The 16,819-nt window shown below is 37.0% G+C and overlaps 1 protein-coding gene across 1 annotated transcript in view; it reads left to right on the forward strand.

Annotated features, from left to right (window-relative positions):
* KCTD16 (potassium channel tetramerization domain containing 16) overlaps positions 1–13,235 on the forward strand; it is a 345,625-nt gene extending 332,390 nt beyond the window's left edge. Inside the window, exon 3 of the mRNA XM_021005159.2 lies at positions 413–13,235. Coding sequence (XP_020860818.1) covers positions 413–864 — 452 coding nt within the window. The 3' untranslated portion in view covers positions 865–13,235. The remainder of the gene's footprint in view (positions 1–412) is intronic.
* The last annotated feature ends 3,584 nt before the right edge of the window (positions 13,236–16,819 follow it).

The raw sequence follows: 16,819 nt of genomic DNA on the forward strand, positions 1-16,819 counted from the left end.
AAAGTCTTGGCTCTCAGCTATATGCCAGGAGCACTTCACTTCCCAGGTAGTAGGGAAAGTATTCAGTTTCAATTAAACCCAATGCAACAAATGTTTATTAGATTCTTATTGATGGGGCAGCTAGGTGGCCCACTGGATAGAGCACCGGCCCTGGAGTCAAGAGGACCTGAGTTCAAATCCAGCCTCAGATACTGGATACTTACTAGCTGTGTGACCCTGGGCAAGTGACTTAATCCCAATTGCCTTGCCAAAAAAAAAAAAAGGAGGAAAGATTCTTACTGATCATTGAATCGAGTACCATGCAAAGATGTCATTCCCTCTACCCCTACCCCATGTTTGTGTATGTACGTGACTGAACTTTACACCATCTGAGCTGCCATTAATCCATTGGGTCCTGTGTGCTTTCTTGCAGGTGAACCTTCCAGGTGGTCTTCCTCGCACTGTGACTGCTGTTGCAAAAATGGCAAGGGTGATAAGGAAGGAGAGAGTGGCACCTCATGCAATGAACTCTCCACCTCTAGCTGTGACAGCCAGTCAGAAGCCAGCTCCCCACAGGAGACTGTCATCTGCGGGCCGGTGACCCGCCAGCCTAACATCCAGACTCTGGACAGGCCCATCAAGAAGGGCCCCGTGCAGCTGATCCAGCAGTCAGAGATGCGTCGGAAAAGCGACTTGCTTCGGACTCTGACCACTGGTTCCAGGGAATCTAACTCGGGCAAAAAAAAAGCTGTGAAGGAAAAGCTCTCCATTGAGGAAGAGCTAGAAAAATGCATCCAGGATTTTCTCAAGATCAAAATTCCAGATAGGTTCCCAGAAAGGAAACACCCTTGGCAATCTGAACTGTTAAGAAAGTACCATCTATAGGAGAAGCCTGGGGGATGGGGAAAAACACACACTTTATCATTTCCAAATAAACATCACACACAAGAATATTCATATTTTAAAGGAAAAAAATAGAATGTGTTAGGCCACAACAGTTCATTGATCTTGTACTGCCTAATTTGCCTAGTTCACCTTCTCATGTAAAGTCACAGGGTAATTGATTTTTTTTTCCAGATGTGGAAGCACAATGAAAATGCTATTTGTTTGTGAGCTTTAGAACACGCACTGAAAATGTTACACATGAGACATGATTACAGCAGCAGCTAAGAGAACCTGGAGTTTATCTATTCCAAGCCAAGGGTTCCTTGTTTTTTCCCCCAGTGGACAGAGCCACTGAATGGGAAGATGAAGGACAAGGGGTTTGCCTGATGACGTATTTGAAATTTTTAATTTTGCTCTTAACTTTGTTTATGGGGAAAAGGAAGGGGCTTTTTGGACTTTTTACTTAAATCTTTGCTATCCAGTTTATACTGGCTATGTTGTTTGTACGTGTTTATTTGTATGTGTGTGTGTAGGTATATACACACATATATACATGCTTCATAGAATTCAAGGTCAGGGAATGTCTGTGAGATCAGTTAATCTAATCCCCTACTCCTGTCAGGACCTTTCACTCTATAGCAGTGAAAATCTATCCAATTTTTAAATGCTTTTCAAAGAAAGATATTTCATATTCTTTCTTGGTATACCATTTTAATGGTGAATGAACCTGATCAGTAATTAATCCTTCTTTATTTACCAACGAATTCCCACCTCAACCCTGGGATGAAACTATTTTCTATGTTGGGGGATGGAGGGAGGAGAGCTGGTGACCATTATTTGTGTAAGAGCCTTTCATACACTTGAAGACTATTATTAAATACCCCTAACCTCTTTGATAGGAGAATATAGACTTAATTTTCCCAACCTTCAGACATCTTTGTGGCCTTCATACTAAACTTACTCTCAGATTTCCAAATCCCTCTTTAGGGGTGGGACCAAGACCTGAGTATGGCACTCCCCTCAGAAGGTCTTCACCACTGCTGATTATAATAGAGGAATTGAAGCTAAGTGTTCCTATATGCTTTATTTTTCCTGAATCCTAGTAACACAATTACATGTTTTTTGGTTTTTTTTTTTTACTACAGTGCTACATTGCTGACAATTAACGTCACTTTGGTGTCTTTTGTTTACCCTTGAACTGTGATGCTTTGACTATGCCTGCACTGCATAAAGGAGAGCCTTAGCAAGGGCCCTGTGATGTTACCTATGTAGAGAGCTAAACTAGGTAATTGGGATCCCTGAATGGATTTTGGTTCACTGTGCTGCATATCTGTATTCCATTAAGTGGATTGCTGTCAGAGATCAAGATCACTGTGTTCTGTCTAGACACAGTTGAAAAGTAACTATTGGTAGCTGTCCTTGTTATCTGATTTGCTGTGGATGCCATATTACCTCTGACAAGTTTAGGATTGTGGTGTTGAATACTTTTTGCTCTTTCTCTTATGCACAATATATAGATTTCAGTGGGAATGGGAAAGGATACATCATTGTCAATCATTAACTTGGACCAAGTGAAGAACTTAAAAAAATGGAAAAAAAATGCATGTGTGTGTCAAGGAAGGAATCTGGTTGTTAGCAGGACCAAAACACAATGATTAATGTGTTAACTGTTTCTGTTTACACATACATCCATCCCCAAAGCTAATTGTTTAAGAGGTTCTGTTTCACTAGTAAATGAATGTCTGAAGTCCCACAGGACTTGCATTTCACAACAGTCATAAATTGTCAAAATTTTTATGTGTTAGCATCTCTAATAAGGATTAAAAGTTTTATTTAAAGGCCCTGAGAACTGAGATGTCAACAGAACCGTTCATAGATTTTCTGTGTTCTTCTCTACTATATATACCAGTAGGTCAGTTATAGGTATAACCTATTTTTATTCAGTCTTTTCACTCATTCTGTACAGAATGACTGCTTTTTTCAATGTCAATGAACATCAAATTAAAACATAATCATCTAAATAACTGAGAATTCAGGGAAGAATCAGATTTTGATGAATCAAAAAAGACTTCAAATGGGAAAGACCATCCTAAGGCCCACTGTGATCAAATAATTCTTAAGGCCTCTCCAACAATGCTGTCAAATACTTCTGGGCCAAAAATGTGCATTGATTCGAGCTCCCTTCCCCTCATATCCAATTAAACTGTCAACAAAATGCACTTTGAAGCCTCAAACAACTGGCATGAGATGGGGAGTTGGAAGGGCAGGCAACCCTTAACTTCTGCTGCATGCTTTTAAACAGGAAATTAAATGTTGCAATGTAACTTCATATAAAATCACAGTTTCTTTTTATCCTGTTTACCTAATCAGTTGGCAATAATATCTGTCTGCTCACATCTTCCTTTTAGCTCCAGTGGTAGGAAGGAAACCACTGGTTAGAAACACACACACACACACACACACACACACACACACACACACCATAGACTTCAATTCAATAAACATTTATTAAGGCCATACTATGTGCAAGGTACTTGTGTAAGGTGATTTTTTAGTTTTTTTCCCCCACCTCTACACAGTGCCCATACTCCAATGTGAATTGTCCAAGGAAACAAAACTGTGTTTGATTTTCAGTTGTATAAGTACTGGTTTATAGGTGATCATACCTCTGGGTAGGATTGTTCTTTTGGGGTGCTAAACATACAATGAGCAACTAAGCAACCTAGGGTAGGGCCATATTGCTAGCTTCTTATGGAAAAAGTCAAATTAGGGAAATGTCTATATGATGTGTGAGTTTGGAAGGCTCTATCTATGCTCATTGTATTATGTACAACCCCTTATCTAGTTCTGATTTTTTTTAAAAGAACTTTAAGTTTTTAATGGAGAGAGTTGTATATCAATATAGTCATTCTGATCCTTTTCATTTCTTGATACCTAAAGTTCTGACAAAGACTATACACTGAGCCAGTGAGATAACTCTACTGGTGTCATTCTGGGTAAACTGATTGTGATGAAAGGAGTGAAAATATGGCCAAAGCACTAAGTCAGTCATGGAATCAAAAGATGTAGAGGTGGAAGGAGCCTCAGAAATCAAGTATTCCAATGATATAATTTTACAGGTAATTAAACTGAGACCAGACTGGCTAAGTGACTTATGCAAAGTCACAAAAGAAATGACTAGTAGTATTGAACGTTGAAACACAGTCCTTTGAATTCAAACCCAATGCCCATTGTAATATAACATCGACCCTTTCATCATACCCAGTATACTGGAGTTTCAGGGATGGGAGAAGGACTGTTTCCCAGAGGACCTAAACAAGGTATTTGTTCCCAAAGACAAATGAGAAAAATAGTTTGCATGTCTCCTAATGTGTTACTAATGTCTGCTCCTTTTACCAGCGAAATGGAAGATTGAAAAAAGTCTGTTGTGGGCCACTGCGGTGTTTGTATTATCATATATGCAAGTCCCAATATTGTATTTCTTTGGGCAGCCTTCCTGCAAATAGCAGGAAGAATATTCCAAAAACACAAGGCCATTTTATTTTTTTTAAAGCTAAATGTAAACACAACTTGTCTTACCTAAACTGGAATAAGAGTGAATTAATTGAAAACCTTCATATACTGCTTATCCCTTTTGAAACACATTATCTTCTAAGTCATGTTTGCACAACATTAATCCAACCTGCCAATTCAGGGATAGAAAATACAAACAAAAAAATCAAAACATTTTAACATTTGTCAACAAAATGATAAACAGCTGATTTATTAACTTTCACTTTCAATTGAATACGTTTGTTTAAGATGGATGTTAGTTGAGGGTTCCCCGTGCTGATCATTCTTATGTATTGCTGTTCTTTCAGAATCATTTTTGCTTTCCTGAATTTAGAGTTTATGTCTGAGTTTCATCCATCTGTGTCAAAACATCTGGCTCTGTAAGATTATAGATGAGTATACAGGATGATTTATAAAATTGCTATTTACTATCTCCCTATCATAGTAGTAAAACCTCATTTTTATATTTGGAACTCAGAATGTGAGATTTATTGAAATGATTCCAGCCTCCAAGCCTAGCCAGTATCTAGCATAGCTGTAGAACATGAGAAAATCTAGAACACTGTCATTCTTTGTCACTGGGTTCCATAGATGTGGCTAATATAAATTTCCATGGTCTGTCATTGCTAGGAAGTCAAAGGTTCTTTCCATTGCCTGTGAAATGTGAGAATCCTTGGGCACTTCAACTGGAAACAGCAAATCATAGAGGAAAAAATGAAGGAAGAGTTTTTTTTTTCTCCTCTTGGTGACTCTATGGCAGATAGATGTTTTTGCCAATTTGCATGCTGGATTATAGGTTTAACAGGGACCGTTTCTCTCCTTTAATATCTCAGTATTCTTGGCATCTTGAAATCTTGCTAAACCAGAGTTCCAATTTATTTATTTTCTTTTATATTATCCACATGACACAGTTGAGAAAGAGAATCAGACAGAGTGCTCTTTCTACCTAGTTGGAATGGAGTTAGATGTCATTTGCACAGGACTGTACTATGATTAATATCTGCAAAAAAAATTAGACCAAATGAAATCTGCTGGAATGGGTTTGATTTATATTGCCTTCATCATCCTAGTTTTAGATAAAATGGTTATTGCTCTCCACCCCTGCTGAAAGAAAAGAATCTTAAACTTTAATAATCAGAGCCTTGTGATGCGACAAGAGAGCTCATTTGTTTGAAATATCTGTTTTCTCATCCTGCCAATTGAAATGGGGACTTTTATTTCCACTGTGGCCTTCCTAGAAAGCTATATACACAGCATAGAAAGTTCAGAATATTCCTCTTTGAAGCATTCTAAGTGATTCAAGGAATCAACTTGGAATCAGAATATTCTTTATTTCTTAATGAAATGAGCTTGAGAAAAGCATCTCAAGTATGGAAAGATGGTGGGTAGACTTTTCTTTTCTATTTGTCTTATTGCAATTTAGTCATTGTTTAGTATTGAAGGCTCTTTCAGACACCCCTTTTCTGTATAAAGATAGGGGAATATTAGTTTAAAATGCACTGGGTCATCTGTGGGTGGATGGGTGAACATCTCTAAGTGAGATAGAGCCTAATGATACCCAATTAGAAATAAAGTTATGACTTTTCCAAATGACAATGGCATATTTCTTTTTTGCCTCCTCAGGCCTCTGCTCACCCTGGTTCAAAGGAACATGAATGTGCCTTTGACATTTAATTATTGTGTTGTGTGGAGTCAAGGTGATTCCATCAAAAAAAAAAAGTAGAACAAAATGAAAAACCACCATACTGACAGTGGAATGGTCTATGATATAGTAGGAACTAAGTCATGTTAAATCAATAACATTCTGGGCCAATGAACTTCTGATGGGCAGCCAATTAGACCCAAGCAGACCTATGAGGCTTTGAGATGACTGAAGACCTCAATCAATAAAATAAATCCAAGGCTTCAGGAAAACACCAGTGGAAAAGCCAAAGAATAAATGGATAAACTAGGAATAAGGAATATATTAAACATGTTAGTAGGGAAAGCCTATACTGAAACACACAAAGGGATGGAAATTGTCAATCACCCAGATATTTACTTGAATGGAGGTGGCCAAGGTAAGAGCTTACTATTATGACCAAGAAATATTTGCTTAAGTCATATCTGTGCCACATAGAGTGAAGTGGAGGATTGAGGATTATCTGGTGAATTTGGGCACTCCATCAAGATGAATTGACTAGGAAATTCACCTATGTCTACACTTTTCCTCCCTTGAATTCCCTACACTGCCTCAGTTCTCTGGCCAATTGCAAAATCTCAACTTCTCTGGGCTACTTTAATCTGGCTATCGGCAGCTCCTAAAGGTCTGGTTGAGATTTGATTTGTTTATTGGTTAAAGGATTTCACACTCCCAGGCTATCAGCCTTGTTTCATTTAGTAATCCACTCTCATAAAAATGAGGAGGGAAAAAGAAAAATATGACCTGAACTAGTGACTATCAAGATTGTCCCAGAGGGGTGATTTTCCTGTTAATCAATCTGACATAAACACTCCTAATTCCAGCCAGAGGATTTAGTAACTCTGCTGTCTTCAGCTACCTCCTCTGTCTTGTCAGTTTAATATTCCAGCTGACCTTTTGCTAATTTACATGCTTATATGCCTTATAAATCAACAGATTTCCAGGTTCTTTCCCTGTTCGTAGCAGCCCTATCAAAAATGAATTAGGAGTCAGTACAAAGAAAAGTAATTGAAAGCAGTTGTTTCTAGACACCAGATGAGAGAGTTGGTGTGCACCTGGAGCTAGATTCATCTTGTGTACTATTGATAGGCATCTATTATAGATATGAGCTAATGGTCACAGTGGGGAAAGCACCAATGAAAGAATCAACATTCTATTATGAAAGATAAGTATTAGCTAGATTAAAAAAGCTCTGATGTCCTAATTATGGATATAAGCACTTGACTGAGTTGGATCCCTGGTATAAAATGCGAAATGTGTGAAATTCGAATATACGTGTGGAATATTCAAACACATTCTCTGTCTAATCGTGGGCCTAAAGGTCAATCAAATTAGCATTGTGTGCTTTGAAAAATAATTACAAAGGTGATAAAGTCACTATTTATTCATTTATGAATTGGTTTTTGCTGGTTTGTTAATCATAGCAGATCAAACATTGACCAATGTCCATTCACACAGACTCCAACAAGAAAATTCCTTTTTCACTGGTTGCAGTAGCACATACCTGTAATCCTTGCTTACTGGTAAGGCAAAGGCTCAGGGATTACTTGAGCTCAGGCTTTGTGAGCTTTAGTGGGGCTAAAATTTAGTGAGTGTCTGCATTAAGTCTGGCACTAATATCTTGAGCCCCTGAGATTGGGAACCAGACTGCCTAAGGAGGGGCAAACCAACTTGGATTACATCTAGAGCAAGTCAAAGTTCACATACCGATCAGTAGTGGGATTTGACCCGTGAGTGGCCAGTGTATTTCCAGCCTAGGCTATATAGAGTGACTCTTTCTCCAAATAAATAAATAAATAAATCCTTTTTTTCTATTCTGTGTGGATGTCTGTGTGTTTGTGTATGTAGGTGTGTCTGTGTACAGTTGTGAATTGCCACTAATTATCCAAGGCATAGTTTCTGTACCTGTCATAGGGAGAATTCTGGGTGAAGATGCAGAAGTAATATGGATACTAGGGGGTAAGAGAATTGTATTTCATTCAAGTGGCCAACATCATAACAGGGGCACAAAAGTGAAATATTTTTTTGACAAGAAATACTTAGGAAGCCCTTTCATTTCACATGACCCTTTCAAAAATATTTTTCAGGCTAAAGAAGATTCAGCAGCAAAGTGCTTTCAAAAGCTCAGTGGAATAAGGAAGAAATGCATGAAAGAGAAAAAGAAAAACAAAGGGCAGAGAATTGAGATTTCATAGCTAGCTCTCAAATGGAGTTGCTTTAGGTTGAACTTCACTGTTATAAAGATGCCGCTATTGTTTTTTCTTTCTTTCTTTTTTTAACAATTGTTTCCTTCATCCAACAAACAATAGACATATTTTGCTTTTGTTTCAAAATGAGGCTATTTCAATGTTATAATAGGTCTGGGCTGCCCAACCTCAATCTGTGTACAACTTGAATTGACAATAACTCATGTTTACCTATTACATGTATTTCCTAAAAATACTTTTACATAATCTCATTTAACAACAAACTTGTGACATAATGAATTGCTAAACTTATTATCCCGATTTTTAGGTAAGAAACTGACTGCCTAGAAAGATTTAATAATTTATTTGAATATTTACATAGAAGCAAAAATGGAGCAAGGCGTAGAACTATGATTACCTGCCTCTCAATCAATTCTTTCTTTTCCGTGCTGCACTGGGTGCTATGAAGACCAGAGCAACTCCCAAGAAGAGGTTTACTTATTGACTTTAAACCCTACCTCTATTGTTTGTTTTACAAGTTATCTATTCAAAACTTAGGTACTTAGATTCCAGCTCAAAATTCTTCACTGTATTAACAGAATTTTTAAGCTAAATAGCTTCCTTCTTATACCTCTGTTATCCAATGGGGAAAGAAAAAAAAAGGACAGATGAAAGAATAAATTGACAAGCTTCATATCTTTCCCTTCCTTTTTTCTTCCTTCCCTCCCTTCTTCTCTTCCTTCCTGCAATAACAACTCATAAATACTCGTTACTATCTTCACCTGGTATTTCAATATTATGTTTTTTTCCTGCAAAACACAGATGCAGCCTCAAAAGAAATACAGTTTTTAAAATATAGGCATACCCTACATCAACACTGCCCTAAAAAATGCCTGCTCACAATAATACCATGATAACTAAAACTATGATAACCTTGTAAAATCCTGCTATAACATTATTCAGCAAGTCTGAGCAAGCCTTTGAGCCCCATTGGCATAAACTCTTCTGGGCATCAATCTATTGTTGCCTCAACACTGCTTGTTATGTGTGAACAGACAGTGTTCTTAGGGAATTAAGTACCCCCTTCCTCAACAACATTGCTTCATCAAACTTTATGTATTTTGAGGAGCCAAACAATGATTTCAGTAATTCCTATATAATTTTCTTTTGAAAAAAAAAACTGAATCTGCATGGTGATGTTTCCAACCCAACCCAACAAGATTTATTAAATGCCTTTTATATGCAAGATACTGTTTTGGGTGTTGTGAGTGCAAAGGAAGAAAATAAAAGCCTTATGGAGTTTATGTTTGTGGGGGCACAGGGAGGGAAGGGATACACGTAAATAGATAAATAGATACATTATAATCTGAGGAGAGGAAAAGAAGTAACAATCAAGAGGATTAGGAAAAACCCCCTTTAAAAGATGGTGCACAAAGCAAACACATGGCCTGAAGCTGGTTGGAGGCTTGAGGAGGGGGTCACATGTTTTCCACCACCAGTGCACACTTTTGTTTTTATAATATTTATGAGTATAAACCTAATAGTGATTAAAGAAGAACCCAAAGTGTTATAAGAGCCAGGTAAAAGAGCTACTTGTGTTTACTTTGTAGTACTCATTTACAAGGATGGTGGTGACTGCAGAAGACCCCATTTAATTGGGACAATATTAAATTGTGAAAGTGATCTTAAAATTTTGTTCAGGAGTATACATTGGTTACTATATTCTCCCTGATGCTACCCCAACTAGTCATTGGGTGACTTTTCATTGTCATTTTATCTTTATTTCCCACAGCTGTCAACACTTTGGGTGATTTATGTGGATATAGAAATTTTCATCTTTATGATTTTAAAATAGTAGATATAAGACTTGCATTAGAGTTGGAAAGGCCTTAGTTCAAGTTCTGTCTCTAACGCTTACTAGTCATGGAACCCTATCAAGTCATTTAGCACCCCAGTAACCCAGGCAGCTCTCTAAGACTGAAAGTAATAGATAAGATGGTAGAAGGAATTTTCACACTGAGAAAGCCTTACACTAATGATTAAATCACAGGTCCTTATTTCCTATCCCCTTTGTCCACTCAAGAATTGCTATTGTAAAGAAACTCATAATTGTAAATAAATAAATATACATTATATGTGCATATATGCATGTACACATATACATATACATATAGAAGCACAAGGGCGCCTTATAATAACAACTCAGAAACACTTTATTTGACCCCTAAGAATATCCCTGTCTACAAAATACCAAAAGAGCTGGCCAAAGCAGCTAAGAATTCAGTTAATTTCCAAAAATACTTGGTTGTTTTTGACAAAACAACCAGTTTATTTTTACTTTTTGACCACTTATCTTGTCATGATGGCGATATATATGGTTTCACCAGTGCACTTTGCTTGACGTACCATTGGAGTGTGAGAAGCTTAATTTATAAGGAAACCCTATGCAAACAAAGTGTCCTCTTTCAGGTATTCCTTGAGGTGAATTTAAATACAAGCCCACACAGAGAACCTCAGACAAGCACAAAGTTCAGCTGACTGCCTTTTCATGGGCTTGTACCTTCCGTATTATTATCAGGTTGTACCATGAACCAGAAAGAAAAAAAAATTACAAATGGTTATAGCTATTGCAAGTCTCCCCCATCCCTGCCCCAGCCCCTCTGGGGGAAAATTGACCTTAGAATTATAGGATAACTGGTTTTTGTAACCACAAAATGTTCTAATCAAAGTGAAGGACATTTTGGGGAAACAGTTTTTGATTTTTCAAAAATTTGGCACCAAATATAAACTTCTCACTTCCCTTCAATTGTCTCATAACCCATTTTCTCTATTCATCTTTCCCTCCCCCCCAAGGAAAAAAAATAGATTCAGGTAGGTTCTTCTTAGAGGATAATTGAGCTAAGGAAAACACACACACACACACAAAAGAAAAAAATAACTCAGAGTTGTTATCTTATCCCCAGGAAATCATCCTTCAATACTTCACATAAATGAGTATTTTTTTTTATGCCTGTTTAGTTTAAGTGCATATAGAATCAGAGTAGATGAATGACAAGAGCCTATATTGCATTATTTATTCATTAAAATGGCAAATTTGTCATCATTCTCCTAAAAAAATAACTTGAAGGTGACTCATTTCCAAAGACCCCATTTTAAAGCCCATGCCACTTAGTGGAGCCTACTTTAAATAGGTCACCTGGAATTACTTTGATGCTGCTGATTGGCCTCTGTTTTGTTTTTATAATAGTTTGGTTTTCAGGGGCCACAAATCTCAATGCTTGATGGAATAATTCAAAAGTCAGAAAACAAAACAAAATAAGAGTTCTATGAAGTTTGAGCTTTTGTTCTTGGTCAAATGGCTTTCCCTCTACCGTGCCATAATCAACAAAGCACTTGGATTACTTTTTTTTCAGTTTTAACATAACTTTTCCATGATGGTCTTTAAAGATCATCATCATTTCCATTGACTCCCCTTTACTTCTCACCCCCAAGAGAACCTTCTGTGTAATGAATACAATTAGGCAGAAGGAAGCAACACATTTTCAATGTCTGACAACCCATATACCTCATTCCTCACCATTAGTCCGCCACCTCTATGCTGAGAGGAAATGCATTCTTTCTCCAGTCATTGTAGTTTGCTTAATAAACATGAATATATATGTATATATACATATATACTTATGTGCGACATACATCAACTCATGTTCAAATATAATACACACAAGTAATAGTTCCTAATCTATTTTTAAAGACAAAGACCCTATTAATTAAATAATCTAGAGATACCCCGATGCAGTTTGCCCAGGATTAATGAACCTATTGTCTATCAGTCACTGATTCTTAGGCTGTTGTGCTATTTTCACCATTGGCACAAGATTCTGAATTTCATTGATAGTTTCATTGAGTGGTGATCTCCAGGGAGGCCTTGCTCATGTTACTTTCTCTGACCTCATTCAAGCACTGGATGACTTAGCCAAGGCTGGGTCAAATTGTTGCACATTGATATATACCAAGTGACACCCACTGAATTACCTCTTCTCCTTTCCCAGTGTTGCTCAGTTGTACATAAGTGTAATGTCAAATTGTTTACAGGTTCTCTTGTGTGTAGTTGTGGAGGCATTTCTAATGCAAACCATCAAAGGAATCGGTTTTCCTGGAAGGCATTAAAATCAGATGTGCTTATTGCAGTATAGATATCAACAATTATGGACTCACACAAATGCATGTCTTCATGTTGTCAGTCCTCAGAAGTGGAGCGGTCATTTGGCAATTGTCTTCAGTCTGTGAATAACAAATATACACAACTGCTGTGACTCTAATTACTCAGTAACTGTTTTCACTGTGGTATGTAACACTGTAGTTTTTAGCCTGATGTACATTTCCTTCCTTCCTATTTTTTCCTGAGAGAAAAGTGTGATAAAAAAATAATAATGCCCTTTATCCCAATGGAATTGCACAAGGGGTGGGTGATCATTTGTCCAACTAGAAAGCAGCCTGCCTTTTACTGAACTGGTGGCTCTAGGCGGTATATAAATATATACATAATTATGTATATAATATCTACAATTCCAGTTATTACCATTCCATCCCACCCTCACTTCCAATGGAAAAAAAAACCTACTACTTTGTTTAGAATTGCTGATAGATCATGAGGAGACTCATTTGCTATTATTAACAACTTCCATATCCTGTTTAGTTATTATAGTATGGTAAATGATACAGATATGGTATCAGTATTGTGAAATTGTGTGGTTGAAACTACAAAATGCATTTGTGGATATATTCTAAAGGACAGACCAGAAACTGTCTCTTCTAACTGAAATATATTACAGAATATCTTGTGAATATAATTACAGAAATTGGTAACTATTTTTGTGTCCTTCCATTTACAATTCCATTTCATATACATTGTAATTTACCACTAATCATAATAAATCATTTGGTAACATTCAGTTGTCATATATATGAATATATGTACAAACTTACATTTCCAAGACACATATCAGGCTTATGCTTCAACATTGTATGATGCTTTTCAAGAATTTTAGATCAATGGTAAGTGTCACTGAAATTTATTTCTTTCTGTTTTAGAAACTAGCTGGATGGGCATAAAGAAATGGAAGTTATTCAAGAGAGTGTGTGTGATAAGTAGGCAAGAGTTTGGGGGAATCTTAAGGATATCTAACATAAGAAATATTTTATACACACACATACACACAAATATGATAAATTATATGAATCTATTGGTTTATGAAATTTTGTGGTTGAAACTAATATAATGTGTACATGTATACATATACATATATTGCATATGTATATATACACACATGCACATGAACAAATATTATACATGTATATGTGTATATGCATATATATATATATATATATATATATATATATATATATATATATATATATATATATATATATATATATATAAAACATGTATATATGTGTGTGTGTGTGAGTGTGTGTGTATGTGTATGTATGTATAGGATATAGAGGCAGTCCTATGAAACCTCCCACTACACACCAATGTAGATTGACTACTCATCTGCAGCTTACCCTATAGTCTTAGAAATTTGCCCAGGGCATGGCCAGGTTAAGTGCCTTGCCCTTCCACACAGAGTTCAGAATGCATTTTAATAAAAGAAGGAGGAATTATGGAAAAATAAAAGATTATAGCAAATGGGACTGACAATAGGAATATGATAGTTCTGAGAAACTTTCCCAAGTAAACAACATCCTGAACAAGTTCAACGTAAAAGAGCCAAAGTGTTCATGTGAAGAATAAACAGAAAAAGAACATATGACATCTACATTACAAACTCGACTCACTGGTCAAAACCACATTTTAATGTTGTGTTTTCTTTTCATCTCAGTAACTAAGCCATCTAATACATAGTGTTTTTGCTGAAGCACTGGGGAAGGGTACCCATTGCCACTGGTGACAAGATGAAGGAAACTAAGCTAAACCTGTACTAGTACAAGATTTAGGACAGAAGAAAAGGAAAGCTTTTTTTTTCACCTCATTAATCTGAGACCCAGTAACATCATATTAAGGGAAAAAAATGTGGACTTTCCCGCTTGAAAATTTAAATAAGCTACATACTGGTTTGGGTGTGATTTGTTGTCATTCTACCTCTAGACAGTTGGATGGATTGAATGAACTTGTAATCTCAAGGATTTTGTAGGAATAGAGTATGCATTCCACTATAACCAAACAAAAGAATAATTTCAGTTTTTCTCCACTGTTATTGGAGGGAAAAAGAGAACAAATTTAAGAGAAATAGAAAGAGTCTCAAACATCAAAAATGAAGAATGGGTGATCACAGCCAATTTTCCATGAGTGTTTTCTAGATCTTCCACTCCTGAGAAATGAAGCATTATGAATACACAACCTAAATCACTCTGATATGACTACAAAGGAAAAAAATAGCATTGGGTTACTTTCATTCTTTACTTTGCTTTGAAATTATGCTAGGAACCAAATAGATAACAAATATGGGGATAAACTACTTGAAAGGGCATTGAACAGCATAGGAATCTACAATGCAGGCTACTGAAACTGCTTTTGTGAAGTGGGATGCAATTGTTATTGATTCTTGACCAACCAAATGCCATCCCTGGTGAATGCCTGGTCAGAAACATGTGGGAATTTCTCCAGCTGTGCTGGTGATGAGATGCAGCTGGGACCATGCTGTCACCAGCATGACATTATGTTTGCAGAAGCTCACATAGCAACTTTCTCAAATCTGATGGATTTATTCAAATAAGAGTGTGGACAAAGTGAAGATGGCTTTTGGAAATAGTACTGTCTAGGAGGGTCAAGATTTACATAAATATAGCTCATATGATGAGTTTCCTGCCCTCTATGTTTCAACAGTACAAACACATTCTCAGTGTCTACCATCACATTCATCCTTTTGTAGATGTATGCATTGGTGACTATGACTGAAGCTGGTCAAGACAGAGTATTTATCCCAACAGGTGGCTAAGAACAGCCCTTGGATTTGCAGAATAATTTCAGGTTGAAAGAAACCAACCTAATCCCACAGGGCTTTAGGGGAAAAAAATCAACACTGATTCAGCACAAGAGGCATAGAGGAAAGACTGTTGATGCCCCTCCCACACACACACATATACACATACACATGCTTAGCAGCTAATGGTGCTCCACAGGCACTGCATGGGATCCCTTTCTTATTCTCAGCAATCAATATTATGAAAGCACCAAAAGAGAATAACCTTGAGGACTCAAATCAGTCCTTGGCTTGTTTTCCTTTTGCTTCAGGCTTATAGATACCCTCCATTTCTTCTTCATAGCATACAAGGGAACAAAACACCAAATATAACCTTAAAAGGGGGCAGGTTGACACACCAAGGATTGTTGTCCTATGTGTTAGGCACAGAGATGCACCTCAAAGTGAATGTGAGGCAATTAAATATCCATGAAGGAAAAACACAAATCTTAGGAAAGCTCATTTGTCTTTCTTGAGTGTCCCCGGAGTACAAATAAAGCTTTTCCTATCTCTGCCTCTTCTCTCTCTTCTTTTCCTTGTTTCCTTTCCCCCCTCATTTTAATTTTCCTAACTTTCTCTGTGCTGTTTTCCCCCTCATACCTACCCTGAGATAATACAGCATTATTCTCTGACAGTCTGAAGGATCTATTCTCATTAATGTAGGCACTCTGCTCTACCATGAAATCCACATATCTCAAAAGTAATAAAAAACCAACCAGCCAGTGCCATTGCACGTGTCATCTCTGACATGCATTTTTTTTCTATCTGTGAAGTAAGGGGTTAGATTACTATTTTCTATAGTCACTTTTAGCTCTAACACTCAATGAACCTTCCAACTCATACCATTTAATTGTCTTAGCTTAGACTTTAATTTGGGCTCCTGTTCATGAGGAGTTCCCTGGTAATTCTGATAAACAACCAATTTGAGACTGGGGAAGAAGATATCGTTTTTAATAAGAGCATTCTTTATAGAAGGAAGGCCCAGATCCAAATAAGGATAGGGGCATGAACCTAATGAACCAACAATGATTGCTCACTATAGGTGAAACATAAGCCTTCCTCTTTTCCATTCCAATGGGCTTTAGCTAGGGAGAAGAGGGATAGGTGCTAAAGATAATTCACACATCTCATTATTTTTCTACATCTGCCCAGCCTCATGGACTCATTCCCTTTCTTTCATATAGCAACCATCTTTGCCTCAGTAATCTCAGTCTGGATTTTAATTTTAGCCCAGGCATGAATTTATAAAACTTTACTGGAGTTATACAAGACTCCTAGAGTAAGGGTGGGGAGTGTGTGTGCGTGAACATGTCTACTTTTGCATGTGTGTGCATGTGTGTATGTCCACATGCTTTGTCTGTAATAATTAGTGTTGGGGCCAAAAAGCACGATACTTGACAGTAGCTTATTCTCTCCCACCACCCTGGGATACAGCACCCCTTTGACCTTACAAATGAAAAGCTTTCACAGATATCTTTTCTATGCCTACATGGAGATCATAGCTTAATGGCCTC

Source organism: Phascolarctos cinereus, unplaced genomic scaffold (assembly GCF_003287225.1).
Source record: "Phascolarctos cinereus isolate Bilbo 61053 unplaced genomic scaffold, phaCin_HiC Scaffold_2;HRSCAF=192, whole genome shotgun sequence".
In the NCBI taxonomy this organism is placed as follows: Eukaryota; Metazoa; Chordata; class Mammalia; order Diprotodontia; family Phascolarctidae; genus Phascolarctos; species Phascolarctos cinereus.